The 16,225-nt window shown below is 32.6% G+C and overlaps 1 protein-coding gene across 4 annotated transcripts in view; it reads right to left on the bottom strand.

Moving 5' to 3' along the window:
• BRINP3 (BMP/retinoic acid inducible neural specific 3) overlaps positions 1–16,225 on the bottom strand; it is a 377,833-nt gene that overhangs the window by 181,303 nt on the left and 180,305 nt on the right. For all 4 annotated transcript variants that reach the window (XM_025421013.3, XM_035711116.2, XM_035711117.2 and 1 more), the window contains one exon: positions 5,449–5,639. In XM_025421013.3, coding sequence (XP_025276798.1) covers positions 5,449–5,639 — 191 coding nt within the window. The remainder of the gene's footprint in view (positions 1–5,448; positions 5,640–16,225) is intronic.

Genomic DNA, 16,225 nt, shown 5'->3' with positions numbered 1-16,225 from the left:
AATAGTTTCAAATCCTTTTAGTAGATAACTGCCTTATAAAACATTAAAATTTAATTTACATTTCTGTTTTAAATTCTGTTTTTAAAAAATTTTATCAGAGAAACATGAGAGATCAGGAGAGAGGGAAAGAGATGAGAGACAGATGGAGACAGAAACGGAGAGGAATAGGTACAACTGACTAATCTTAAGGATTATATCTTTACTTTTAAAAAAGTGTGGCAATTTTTTTTCCCTCTTCAATATCATTATTTTAATGATTCCCCGGGAAGAAGCATCAGAAAAATATTTCTTTGCTTTCAGTTCTTTTACTTAAACCAGCATATGCAATCTAATAGAGGAAATAATTCCATGCATTTTTAGTGAGTATTTCTATTTGCATATGTTTTTAGTAGATTTGCTTCTTTAATTATGTTACAGTTAAACTAAAGCAAAAGGAATTGGTATTTGCTAAGAAGAGATCAAATGAAAATGAGAAACACAGTCATTAATTAATTTTGAAAGAAGGTAGTGTTTGATATAGAATTTAAAACTATCTGTGGACACTTCATACAGAATGTAATTTACATAGACAAAGGTGAGAATTTAGTATTTCTGAAATTAGATAAGGATATTTGGAATCTTACACTCATGGGGACGCAAGACAATTTTTGAAAATTCAATTGTTATTCTATCTATAGTGTATCATACTGCCTGACTCCTGACCTCTGTTCTTTTTTTTTTTTTTTATTCATGAGAGACACATAGAGAGAGGCAGAGACATAGAAAGAGGGAGAAGCAGGCTCCATGCGGGGAGCCTGATGTGCGACTCGACCCCAGGACCAGGATCATGCCCTGAACTGAAGGCAGAGGCTCATCCACTGAGCCACCCAGGCGTCCCAGGCCTCTGTTCTTCTTGAAAGAGATACATATGCAAACAGTATATGGTAAAATTTGCAAGCTATTAAACTACTTTGCATCCATAGTGACTTATACACTATGTGGTTATTGAGGTAGTATTTATTATTTTAAATAACTATGCTGGTAAGGTAATGCTACTGAAGACTTCAATCATGTATTTTTACATTCTAATAGTAAATAAAATATTTTCTTTATATAAACAAAATTATATATCTGATAAAATTCTTAAGTTGAACAATATGCTAATAACAAGGTACATTCTCATAAGGAGCACTTTGAGGAAAAAATTTTAAAAAACTTACATATTAAAAAAAGTAACTATTTCCACCAAAAATTAAATTATCACTTTTAAAACTCTGTGCATTCAAAACCAGTAGTCAAACAGCATTTGTTTTTATGTTGCAGAGGGTGAAAAATATTTTCTAGAGATGCAAATAAACAAATCTTAAGGTATTATCTATTTGCTCCTAGAATGAATTTTTATTTCTTAAAAATATCTCTATCAAGAAAAGACTACTTTTTCCTATACTCCTTTCTGAGGGAAGGTATTTTGTCCAAACAAACCTTGTCCCTGCATTCCTGACTCTTCCCACAGAAGTGCAGTGAGTTAACAGAAAGGCTGGTGTAGGAAAAAGACTGACATGAGTAACCCTGCCTCTTCTTCTTCAAGATGTGCCTGTTTGGAGAGAGCACAATCTTTGGTTTGTTCTTCACTGTGTTAGGCTTTAGAGAACCTAGGTTGATATGGGAGCCACCCATATGCTCCTGTGACCATGGGTGGCTCAGGGCTATAATGATCGCTTAGACGAGTCTGTGTATTACTGGTCCCTAATCTAAAATTATTATAAATATTTTGCTACAACATCTTACAAAATTTTAAGTAAAGTATTGGTCTGAATCTTCCGTAGTCTTTTTGCCTTTTTCAATTGATCCAGAACCTGGGTTTGGTGCTTTATGCTGGGCACCCTCCCTCTCCCCAGTCAACCCAGTAGTTTTAAGGTCTTTGTATTTTTTTTCCTATTCAATCATTTTGTTGTTGTTGTTCTATATTCAGTACACAGACACTTTTTTTTTCAGTATTTGTCATATATTGTATTATAATGAAATATATTACAAAAACAGTCATGAAATATATTCCATAGCTAGAAATCAATATATCCCACTAGTGCAATCTTTTTCAAGATTGATTCTTCATATTGAGTAGCTTATTTTAGATATTTAAACAGTGATGGAGTTTAGATATCATTATCCAAATAGAAGCAAGCTGAATTACTATATTGATAAATAGTCTAGAAGCCATAAGATGAAATAAATGTGGAAAATGATATATATTGAAGAAAGTTTTTTATAATTTATTTTTCCCTATAGGGAGATAATTCAATCACTGGCTTTATATATCATAAAATATTCCATTAAAGGCTTCAAGTATGCTATCCAAAGTTTTATGTCTAAGTCAATAATATGATGTACTAAATAACTCAGGGAAAAAAGACACTTTTTATTTATTTATTTTCATCACTTTAATACTGAGAGCGTTTTACACAGCTCATTTTTTAAAATGTTTAAATTTAGTTGAAGATCATTACTTAGGAAACAAAAAATAACTGGCTTCTTAAGATGTTTGCTTATATACATGACATCCTCAGTGTGTTAGTATTAGAGTTATTACTTAGTTGATTAAGAAGAGAGCAAGAGAGAGAATTAACTCCAGTTATATACCACAAATCTTATTTTTTTAATGCAATGATACAATTTCATGTTCAGCCAGGTAAAACATATAAAGCTAAAGTATATTATAGCAACAAAAAATGATTTAGTAAAAAAAAAAAAAAAAAAAATGATTTAGTATAATTACAACAGCAATATTTTTAAAATTGCCTGAGATCAACCTGATGTATATTTTAATTGGAAATAGTTTATATCCTTAAGCTATTTAATAATTTCAGGCATTTTAGTTAACTTATTAACATCACACAGCAGAGACTACTGAAAGAAACTATAAGTAACATTTAGAGGGTAAAAAAAAAAAAAAAAAGAATTTCAATAGAAAATACCAGGAATACTAGATGCGAGGAATATTCAGAAGTGAGGCGGCCAGGAAGCCTGGCAATTCCATTTCTTCGCCTCCCTTACCCAACTCCATGATGTGCCTTTAAGAAAATGTTTGAATAAGACTTTTAAATAATTGAAGTAAAATAATTCTGGGAGAGCATATTACTATCATTGACTAATCAACCTGAAGAAATGATTTAATTCCACAAAGGATTTTTAGACCATGCTTATACAAACAAAAGACATACACAACAAAAACTAATCTGAAGGCCAGAATGTTGCATCTACAATGCCAAAACAATCAAAAAGTCATTGTAATTTTAGTATAAGGAAAAATATATCCATGAAAATCATCTGTATTTTTTAATCTCTTTTGTCTTTTCTCTGTCACTTGCTTCCTTTCTTACTTGGAGAATGTATTTTATGTTCTGAGATTCTTCTGGGTATCAGACATTGTCGACACAAACATGATGAAGTACAAGACCACTGAACTTTTCAAAGGAAGTTAAGGTAATAATTTAATTTTCACTTTTACTTCAGATTTTTTTGCATTAATAATCATTGGCCTTACTAATCCATATAGACATAACTCACAGAATGAGTTTTTATAATTACTGGGATATTTTATAATTTTTCTATCCATAGTACTGTAATAACAATAACAATAACATAAATGCATTGCATATTTAATATTTTTTAAAGATTTTATTTATTTATTTATGAGAGGCACAGAGAGAGAGAGAGAGAAGGAGGCAGAGACACAGGCAGAGGGACAAGCAGGCTCCATGCAGGGAGCCTGATGTGGGACTCGATCCGGGGACTACAGGATCACACCCTGAGCTGAAAGCAGACGCTTAACTGCTCAGCCACTCAGGTGTCCCGCATTGCATATTTAAATGATGCCATACATTGTGCCAAAAACTATCTTCCTACATCAATTCCTAAATTGAGGACAAAGATAGGAAAAGTTCCTGTTTTTATGAAAACATGCAGAAATAACAAATAATAAGCCAAGAAACTAATAAATAAAATATTTCACATAAAAATTAATACTATGAAGAATCCAAAGACGATAATGAGGTAGTAGAGACTACTGGTGGACCACTGGGCACTATTCCTGGTAGAATGGACAGGAAAGCCCTCCATGGAAAGTAATATTTGAGCAGAAAAATTGACCTGAATCATTTGAAGGTCATTGTGGCTGAAAAATAAAGTATTCTTTATTTTCAAAAGTTGAGATCTGTGGCAAAAGCCAGTATCAAACCATTCATATAGTGCATTATAAACTATAGCAAGACATTTGGATTTTAAGTGGCTAGTTACAGGTTTTAATTGACACACAGAGTAATTTGACTTGATCCAAGTTTTTAAAAGATTTGTGTGGAGCATGGACCTGAGGCGTATTCTAGGAGAAACGATGATGACTTGGTCTAGGGATGTCTGGGTGGAAGTCAGAAAGCTTTGACATGGGATATATTTGGAAAAAAAAAAATACTGGCATGACTTACTGACAGACTGGACTGGCAGGTAAAGGAGAGAAAAGAGCCATCTTCTAAGATAGGAAAAATGAAAGACTAGTGGCCTTTTATACCACCTCATCATTGGTATGACTCAGTTGGCCTGTATTCAGTAAACTTACTGAGCAACTCACAAGGAAGCAAGTAGTCACTGTTTTCATGGTTTTCCTACCCAATTATATAATTTCGTATCCAATTATATTCAGTGCTCCTCATTATAAGAGTAACACCCATTTCTAAATAAAATAGTTGAACATTATTAAAAGTCCTACACAAAACTAAATATATGGATTTCTGGGATATTTATAGTTTAGGAAAATCCTATTTTTTTCTATTACTTTTCCTTCTCAAATATCATCTAAATGTATCCAAAATACTGAATTATATATCACCATGATAAAACATAATATTTAAAAATATTAAAACCACAGATTTATTTTTTACAAATTCATAAATTAAAGAAGTACATTATTAATCTCTACTTTTACATTATGGATCATAATTGATATTTATTGATCATTCTCTCTATATTATATATCAACCACAATCAGAAATACTAAAATAGTGCTAAAAAATGTAATTTTAGATCTTTCATGTTTACTCCAGGAAACTTTTCCTGCTCTCTGTAACCAGAAGTGATGACTTCCACCTGTGACATGACTGTTTATTATTCATTTTTTGGAACAAATTTTGGTACGTCACGTCACACTACAGAGTGCAATAGCTATGACCGTATTTAATGCATGCTATTATATTATAAATTGCCTTTAGGCAGGAACTAAGTAATAAACATTTACTTTACCATTGTGAACACCATAGAAGGTGTCTAGTAATAACTCAATAAATGTATTGAATATATTAGTGAAAAAATTCTAGACCTACACAAACTGAAGTCACCTGGATTAATCAACACGTTTTTACCTGATTTTTACAGTTTTATGCACAAGCACACATAGACACAAATATTTTCAAAGAATCATACCTCCCAGAGTTGCAGATAGCAAGAAATGGGTCCCATATTTCTTGATAAGATTTTCTGTGATTTGCTGAAGAGTAGGTCGACGTCCCAGAAGTCTTATGTTGCGGAAGAATTCAGGAGCAAGAGGCAGAGGGGAGCCAAGGAAATTTCTTCTCTCAACTGCAAGATTATTTACTTTCCAGCGGCCAAACTCTCTGAAAAGCAAATTTATTTTTATTCATAAACACATAATCTATCTGAATATTTTCATTTGAAAAGTTCACTCGGTAGTTTTGCTGTGGTCACCACATTACGATGAGTCTGGCCTGTAATAATACATCATGTACTATGAGTAGGAGAAGCAACATTTATAATTTATGTAACTGGAGTGAATATTCTGAAACCAAATCATATAAAGGAAAAAATAAGCCACTTAAAAGAAATAGCTTCCACTGATTTTTTTCCCAATGAAAGATACACTCATAAACATGATTTCGTTATGCATAGAATATGAATGTAGAGCTATTTTAAAAAATCACTAAGGTAATACTTTGTTTTTTAAGGAAATTGAAAAAAAGAATCAATTTATTTTCATAACTCTAATGATTTTTTTCTCTATTCATTTTAGAGTGGGACCCTGTAAAACTTCAAGAATATCATGGAGCTGTAGAAGAATTAAAAAAAAAAAAACATGATCAAAAGAGAAACACTTTTTTATAAGAGTAATTGTTTACAATCTATTTTGAAGCCTAAATTCAACTTGATTAGCAATTTCTCAAGATGCAAAATGACTTTTCAGATGGATTTGGCCAAATTGAAATGGAATATATAGTAATAAATGATTTATACATTTAAACAAAGATTTACCAACTTATATTGAGTTAAAATCAACTTAATAATACTTTAGCAAAGAACTATGGTGAACTGGATCCCCTGATTAACTGATTTTTTTCTGATGAGTGGTTTGATAAAAACCTCAAATACCTTCTTTCTGAGGGAAGAATTCCCTCTACCAGGTCTAATACTCCCAGGTGTGTTATTTTACTCAATTACTATCTAGCAAATAAAACATTGAATAAATATTGTATAAATATGTCCATATTTATTTATATTTTTTCCTCCAAAAAAATGCCTGCAGTGTACTAATGAACAGTGAATGATAAGGATACATCAGTGAACCAGACCAATACTGTCCATGTCCAAATGGAGCTCACATTCTAGAGAAAGTTTTAAAAGTAAATACAACAAAGATATTAACTTAAATTTTAAACAAATGTCAGAGTATTTTAAGTGCTGAGAGCTACCACAGACAGCCTGCTTTGGTAAGCTATAGAGCTGTAGGCAGTGGGCCCTATGTTACTTTAAGTGACCAGAGGAGGGAACTCTAGAGAGGTGATATTTAATATTTAAGCAGTCACTGAACGAAAGAAAAAAGTTGCTGAAGGAGGGAAGGCAGGGTAAAGATTTACACAGGATAATGAAGAACAATAAATAGTGGCAGGACAAAGACCCCTACCCTTGACAGAGTCTCAACTATGAATAGATTTCCTTCATGTGACACACATTTGGCAGCCAAACAGTCCACTTGGTCTTTTAGATATTAATTATGAGGTAAGGTTCATTCAAGAATCTAGGGAAGACTTCAGCGTGAGAATAAGTCAACCTAGTGTTTTGTTTCATTGAGAAGCTATTGCTGTATCCTCTATAAATCAGCTAATCTAAATGGTTTGGTTCTACCAATGGCTCTCAAACTTCAGCACCTATTAGAGTCACTTGGAAACTCCACCCCAGATTTTGTTTGCTTGTTTTTAAGATCTTATTTATTTATTTATTTATTTGAGAGACAGAGAGCAAGAGAGAAAGGGAGAGAGAGAGAGAACAAGCAGGGGAGAGGGAGAAGCAGGCCTCCCACCAAGGATACATGACAGGGAGCCAGATGTGGGGCTGGATCTCAGGACTCTGAGATCATGACCTGAGCAGAACTGCTTAACTGCTTAATGTACTGAGCCGTCCAGGCACCCCCACCCCAGAGTTTTCTGATTCATTAGGTTCGAAGTGGGTGCACTTTTAAACAGCAATGCTAATGTTGCTATTTGGAAAATAATCTGTTAATTAGATAATTTGATGTATTGTCTTTAGCATTTTCTCAAAGTGCTCTTTTTTCAATATATGAAGGGTATTTGGAGATACATTGCTGGATTTATTAATTCATGCTTCCTCAGAAAAGGGTACAGATGTCTTTCATCTTTCAAAACCTGGGTTTATATTAATCATTTTTATGTCTCCTTTTATAAAAAATTTACATGAACTGATTATATATGATTATATATATGTATAATATATAACATTATACTATATATGCATTGTAATAATATATAACATTATATTATAAATATATAAAATATAATATATTTTGAAAGATACTAAACATGTATGATATATGTATGTTACATATTACATGTGTCAATTATATATATTTATATACATATATATTTAATTACATACATAATGTATTATAATCATAATTAATTACCTATTACATATGATGTATGTAAGTATAATATACTTATATATCTCATTTATGTAAGTATATATTCAAAATTATGAAGAAGGGCATTTAAATAAAACATTTAAGTTTTAATATTTTGTGATAGATCTAAAGGTACATAATCATATAATGCTTGTAAGAAATTATTTATTAAACCATGATCTAAATAATAGTTGCCCAATTCCTTTTTTTTTTTTTAAATCCATTTCTTTTTTTTTTTTTTTTTTTTATTTATGATAGTCACAGAGAGAGAGAGAGAGGCAGAGACACAGGCAGAGGGAGAAGCAGGCTCCATGCACCGGGAGCCTGATGTGGGATTCGATCCCGGGTCTCCAGGATCGTGCCCTGGGCCAAAGGCAGGCGCCAAACCGCTGCGCCACCCAGGGATCCCTAGTTGCCCAATTCCAAACTTTGTAGGCTTACCCTCAAATATGTACTTTTTTTAATTGCTGAAAAAAGTTTATAATTTTGTCAAGGGAGTGACATAACTTGAACCTAAAATTAGAGTGTATCTTTTTCAATGATTTAAAGTTCTAAATTTATAAACTCATATGCATGTATCATAGACTAACATGTGGACTACTAAGAGAATAAACTGGACTTGGAATAACCAAGAAAACTGACTCAATTGTGATATTTTACATACCATATAAACTCTTTTTAAATCACGAAGTATTTCATGCTAGATGACTGTGAGTAATTACATATTTAAAGAGTGCAATTCTAGTTTTTCTTGTCTTTTTAACAATTTGTAAATATACAAATAAAAACCCATGATCTATTCTGACCTAATTTACTTTCTTTAGTTTGGTCCTCTTAAATTTGGCCAAAAAAATAGATAAAATATGAAAAAGCTATAGTAAATTTGTGTCATTTTCTGAAATCAGTTTTTAACACTAATTTAAGAAAATGTATTAATTGTTCACTATTATTACCATTATCAGAAATGTGTAAGTCTTGTAGATGAATGTAAGAAAAACCCTGACCTCAAGGGCTCAAAGATTATATTAAGCAAGATAAACTATAAATGAATGCATTTTATTGAAGGACTTTAAAATATTTTTGGGGCAAAAATGCAACTGTGCAGTAGGTTATTTAGCATAATTGCTCTACCTTATTTATCACTATTCTTTAACATAAGTAATCTTACTTATTTTGAATATGTTTTCTCTTCCCCTAGGTTTTCAGACCATGTCAAGCTACGCAGAGCCTAAAACTGTGAACAACTTTCCAGGAAGCTCTTTTCAGCTATTAGGCACTTTTTATTACCTTAATCTGTAAACCCCGATTAAGTTTATAATTTCAATTTACCTTCTAACATTTCAGTTGGACAAAACACTTTGCCATCCTATCTGATTACTCTGTCTGTCACACAACAACCAAAAGTAGAGGACAACTTTTTGAGAGTATTGCTACAGTAAGACTAATATTAATAGAAATTAACCAGACAACTAATTTAATTAATTAATTAATATTTAAAACCCCCATTATTGTTAATAAATATAATGAATTATTTTCTTGTCTTGAGAGCTCTATCTGAAATTCTCCTACTTCCTCTGCCTGTGTCTTGCCTCTCATGAATAAATAAATAAAATAAATGAAATTCTTCTCCTAGTTTTTCTGTTATATTTTATATGAAAATGGAATAATATATTACACTTATATTGTGTATATCCAAAAAGTATAAATTTGTGTATGTAAAAAATATAAATGTTGATCTGAGATCTCTCATTTCCACTCTCCACATTATTGGTTTGTATTATAATGATACATGATCACTATGATCGTCTCTACTGATTTTTGGTGAAAACCCAAAGAGAAAGAGAAATAATTCTGAGACGTGGTGGTAAGAAGCACTTTAAGTAAAGGATGTCAACTCTGGACAGTTAAGTACCACACTGTGAGTTATAAACATGTAGGTATGAATACAGATACTCAGTGTCTCTTCATCCTGGGCACAGGATAAGACTGCAGTTACAGGTCTCCTTTAAAATCAGTGTGGCCATGTGGCTTACTTTGACTTCTAAAGCATGCATGTGCATGGTTATGCTGGTCCATCAGCCTGGGATCCTAGTAAACGATGATGATTCAAATCCCCATCCCCCAATCCCAGTCCTGCAGCTTATTGGGATGAGCAAGCTCATGAACTAAAAAATATTTTTATGCAAAGATATCAAGATCATGGAGTTATTAGTTGGTTTACTTGCTTGTTTTCCAGTCATGTAATCTAGTACATCATAAGCAACATAGAGTATCTTGACTTCGGTATAGCTTGAGAAGGCAATAAGGAACTGGTTGTATATAAATTGGAAACTTATAGGTGCAGTCTTTGTTTTCCTTCCTGAAGATAAAATTCACCTCAGTTGCAACTAGACCAAGCATTCATTAAATTTTGGAAAAACAAAGCAATGGAATGCTGAATTAAAAACATGCTGTCGGGTATGATTATCATAATGAGAGCATTTTACCTAAAGGATCTAAGAATTCCATCCAGATTCATTATGTTTACATTAAATAAGAACACTGCTGCATCTAACTGAAGGCTCCATTCTACCTGAAGCCTTCACAGTACATAAATATCTTCCCATCATAACCTTTGGAAGTCTTTAAATGAAATAGGCACAATCATTAGAGCTTAATGTAACTCAGCCCCTTTAGAAGCAGCACTATTTTGTAGAACACACAAATGGGCTATAAACAGTTCAGCCAGAACATTACTTTGAAAATGTTTTTGTTGGCTCTAAGAAGCTTCTATTAGTTGATTAAGTTGTATGTTTGCCTGCTAAAAATTCTGACTTGGAGGCATCTATTATTATGTATGTCTATGTAATGCTTACTTTTCTACAACAATATTTATTATAATTTTATCTGTACCCATCTCATATAAAAGGTTGGAAAACAAGAATGACATCAACAAATTCCATTTAAATAATGATTACATCATTGCCATATTGCTATAGGCCTTTCTTATTAGTATTTAAATTCTATGTGAATACATAAATGTACTCAGGTATTTAAAATATATTAACTACCGTAATTTCTTTTAAATTACACATAGATATATATCCAGTTCCTGAAAAATATAGAATCCACCACTGTTGATAATTCAATATCAGAGGAAAATCAGTATTAAAAACATTGACAAGGGTAGCCTGGGTAACTCAGCAGTTTAGTGCCGCCTTCAGCCCAGGGCGTGATCCTGGGAGACCTGGGATCGACTCCCATGTCACGCTCCCTGCATGGAGCCTGCTTCTCCCTCTGCCTGTGTCTCTGCCTCTCTCTCTCTCTCTGCGTGTCTCTATGAGTAAATAAATAAAATCTTAAAAAAATAAAAAATAAATAAAAACCTTGACAAAATCAGAAGATGCACCTGCTGAAAAGATTCACCCTTAACTACTAATTTACAATAAATAAAGTTGCTTCTCTAAGTCATAAGAGGCTACTATTATATTATTTTTCACAATACTATATTTGTTGGCTTGTAATTTTAATTCTTTCAATATTAATTAAATTTGTGTACACAACACAATATTAAACCAAAATATATTACCCAAGCACTAATCTATGGCAAATTCAGCATAAGAATCATAAATTGATTTGCCAATTTTTAGTAGCAATAACTTTCTAATTGCATCTGTAAGATCATACTGATCCTTAAAAATGCCACTAATAATCAATACTGGCTCTCCATAATTCTATTATGTATAACTGATACATATAAAAATGGTTCTTTGAACGTTCTTTCTTTTTTGCATCTCACAGAGATGCTGTTTTCCATTTGGCCAGTAAAAGGGAAATGTTCCTAATGGCCTGGATGATTGTAGCTCTGAAGCTAGTGTTTCTAAGGCAGCTGAATGCTAAGCAGTTGGCAGGGTAAAGAATCCACTTTCTTTAGTCCTCCTGCCCCTTGATACAAAACAACTTTAAAAAAAAGTTAACAGTAGCGAGTTTTTAAAGCTTGCGTAGTATTTTTGGATGAGGCTACGGATTTAGCACAATGAACCTAAGCAAATAAAATACCGAAAGAAAAAGACCAATGAAAAATATGACTTATGTACAATAGGTACATGCAAGATTTTTTTTCTCTTAGATTCCATTTACTTATCCATGAGAGACACAAAGAGAGAGGCAGAGACACAGGCAGAGGGAGAAGCAGGCTCCCTCTGGAAAGCGTGATGTGGAACCCGATCCCAGGACCCCAGGATTATGACCTGAGCCAAAGGCAGATGCCAAACCACTGAGCCACCCAGGTGCCCCTACATGCAGGATTTTAGGAAGCACCATTAATGAGGGTAGTATTTTGAAAGAGCTGACAACACATAGTAGATTAGAAAAGTCAAATCAGCAAGATTGAAACTAAATATTACCCTGACCCCTATAAAGCCACAAGGATTAATCGTAGGTATAGCTGCTTCTCTCTATCATTGAATTGAATAAAATGGAAGTGGGGTTATAGAAAATGTTGTAAAGAATGGTCGCTTATAATATATATTTCTAATTATTTTAAAAAATGCTAAATTTTCAGAGCTTTGAAATAACTGAAAATTAATTTTATCTTATATAGCTTTAAGCTATTTTCTGCAATTTAATAGATATGGTTGTATTAAATTTTTTTAAGATTTTATTTATTTATTTGAGAGAAAGAGAGAGCACGAGCAGGGGCATAAGGGAGAAACAGCCCCCCCCCCTTGTCCTGGGAGCCTGATGAGGGCCTTGATCCCAGGACCTCAATTCCTGAACCCTGGGATCATGACCTGAGCCAAGGCAGACACTTAACTGACTGAGCCACCCAGGTACCCGGTTTTATTAAAATTTTAAGGGAAATGCCACAAATTCAATTACTATAATAAACACCATTATTCCCAAAGGTAACTCATTTTGTAGAAATATAAGGCTACTACATGCTGTGCTTACACAGATATATACATAATATAGTAATTTATTATTTACATCTAAATTAAGCTACTCTTTTGAGCAGATTTTTTTCTGATATAAAACATATACATACATGCTGTCAATGAAGGACTTTCTAAGTTGAAGAAAAGGAATTAAGTAAAAGAAAAAGCTTTTCTAAATTTTGGGACTATAGTTGTAACAGTAACATCTGTTACAACTTACCACAATTCTTTATCAATCACATTAGAGAGATTTGGTAATTATTAAGCAGTGTAGACAAGCCAAGGGCAGATACAACTGAGCTAAAATAAAATACACTGACCCTCTCTGAAACAAGAAATAAACAAATATGAATGTCCCTTGTATTTATAATTTAAAAGGTGTTTATCTTGACTAATTAATGAAAATGTTTGCATTTCACACATTAATTAATATTTTAGGGAGGCAATGTTTTAATTTTTCAAAAGAGAATAGATTTAGGAGTCACCTGAAGTTTCAAATCCCACCCTCACCAATTCAATTCACAAATTTCTAAGTCCTGTGAATTTTGGCAAATTCTTAACCTTATTGACATAAAGTCATTTCACATAGGAGCATACATTTAATAGTACTAACTCTGTAGAGCTTTAAAGAAGCAGAATGTAACACTTAACCAAAATGGTACAGGGGACATAATTTACCTCTTAAGCAAATTTTGATGTATGCTTGTGAAGTCATGAATTTTTATCCTAGGATGTCAATTTTTTAAATATTATAAACCTTGATCAAGGTAATAAGCCTTAGTGGAATTAATTAATCAGTAAAATTAACAAAATAATTTATAATTGAAGCCATACTCAAAGAATTTATTTTAAATTTTAAGGGATAGTAAAACGTCTAAGTGGCTCAGTTGGTTAAGTGCCTGACTTGATTGCAGCTCAGGTCATGATCTCAGCTTTGTGAGATGGAGCCTGGAGTCAGGCTCCTTGCTCAGTCCAGAGTCTGCTTGAGATTCTTTTTCTCCCTCTCCCTTTGCTCCTCCCCTTTCTCAGATACTTTCTCTCTCTCTTCTTTCTCAAATAAGTAAATAAAATCTTTTTTTTAAAAGAATCTACAAATTGCTTTCCTTTGTCCAGAAAAATCATTGCCAAAATAATAGTTACATGCTAATGAAAAATTAATCTGTTTTGTGGTAATGTCTTTAAACATTTAAGCAAAAACCTCATTAAGATTTCTTTATGGTGATCCAGTCTCTACCTTAAATATTGGATCAAACATTCACAAACCATGGATTATGACAAGTAGCTAATCAATTAAATATTTGAACTTACAATAAGTTACAAATTCATATTCTGTTTCATTTCAAGTAACTCGAGGTAAAAACGTAAAATTAAAGGTCATTCTCTTTAGAGTAATTGCAATTTTTAGAGATAGTGAATATAAATTGTTAATCTATTTAATGAAATTTTTCAATAATAAAAATTAGTTTTAAATAGTAACTCAATTTAATAGAATATATATTTTTCCTGAAAAAAAATTTAAAATGGGTTAAAGAAAATTCTTCTTAAAATGTTATGATTTTTCTTACATAGGTAAGGGAACTAAACTTGCTATTAATTTTATGTCTCATGCGTCAACATGTGGAAGAGAGTCTGGATATGGCCTTTTATGACAAATTTTCACAACAAAACTGCACACTCTTAAATTTACAAGCTGTAAATTATTATTCCCCAAATTAAAACCTTTCAGCCTGAATCAGGCTTGAGTTGTCTGTCAAATATCATTTTATACAAAATAAAAAATAAAAACAACTTGTGAAACATAAACTGGCAGTGTCACATTTCTCTGGATATTACCCTTAGAATTTATGGATTACAAAATGAAACCTATTATCTAACAAGCACTTAGTCTTTCTGTCTTTTAAGCCTGAGATTTCTATAAAATAAATTTGTTAACTATCACCCACTATACAGACTTCAAAGACACCAATATTAATCACACGGGGAAACTGCAGTCATATTTACCACACCAATCCAATCCTCAACTAGGGTTATATATACTTATAGTTGAATATTCTTTCCTTCCTAGAAATTAGTGTATTTATGGAGTTACTTGATTAATAGCTCCCTCTTTCTTTATGCAATAGGCTCAACATAGATGCTTTATTTTTATGGATATGTATTCTTAAGACTCAGATACATGACCCATAGTAATCACTCAATAAATCCACACTGAATCAACAAATGAGTAATGTTCTCTTTGAGCTAAAATGAAATGACTATATACGTAAGATAGAGGTGGAGTTTGTGACTTGCAAGCATACACCATGGCTACAATTCACAGAAAACCAAATCTACTGTAACAATGTGTTCCTCAATCATGCTTTTTGAATGTTCAAATGACTGAGGGAAGGTAGGAGTTAACTGCTCCTGCTAAATGGAGAATCATGAATGACTACGGAACAACTTACTTCTGCTAAATCTAATATATACAAACATTGAGTGGTGTCCCAGTGGCTCAGTGGGTTAAGTGTCTGCTTTCAGCTCAGGTCATGATCCCAGGGTCCTGGGGTAGAGCTCCCAGTCAGAGTCCCTGATCAGTGCGAAGTCTGCTTCTCCCTCTCCCTCTGTGTGTGTGCAGTCTCTCTCTCACTCTCTCTTGGTCTCTTGCTGTCTTTCTCAAATAAATAAATTAAATCTTAAAAAATAAATATTGAGAAGAGTGTTATGATTGTCTGTGAGTGCAGTAAAATATATAGTGGCAGTGTTCATAGCCTCAGTTAGTTAATGCACTTTGAGGAGAGTAGTCCTGCTATTTCCACTATTAGAAGATGTTTAATTTTTCACATCTGTGTCACTGATATGGTAAGGGAAGAAGACTAATTTATATAAATTCAATTCCCATCTCACCAGGGAATAAATAAATACAGAATTACAGAATGTATAAGGTGATTAGCTTTCTCTTAACACCATTAAATACATATTTATATATAGATGTATATATATATTTATATTTACCCATTAACAGGCAATAAGTTTAAAGTTAAAGTTTGGCAGGCAAAAAGCAAAATTTTCATACTAATGACAATTTAATTTTTTTTTATTTTTTCAAAACTTTCTTTTTATAAATTTATTTTTTATTGGTGTTCAACTTTCCAACATATAGAATAACACCCAGTGCTCATCCCATCAAGTGCCCCCCTCAGTGCCCATCACCCAGTCACCCCCAACCCCGCCCACTTCCCCTTCCACCAACCCTAGTTCATTTCCCAGACTTAGGAGTCTCTCATGTTCTGTCTCCCTTTCTGATTATTTCCCACTCATTTTTCCTCCTTTCCCCTTTATTCCCTTTCACTATTTTTTTATATTCCCCAAATGA

This window comes from Canis lupus, chromosome 38 (genome assembly GCF_003254725.2).
Source record: "Canis lupus dingo isolate Sandy chromosome 38, ASM325472v2, whole genome shotgun sequence".
Taxonomy (NCBI): domain Eukaryota; kingdom Metazoa; phylum Chordata; class Mammalia; order Carnivora; family Canidae; genus Canis; species Canis lupus.
This window is presented reverse-complemented; position numbering and strand designations above follow the sequence as displayed.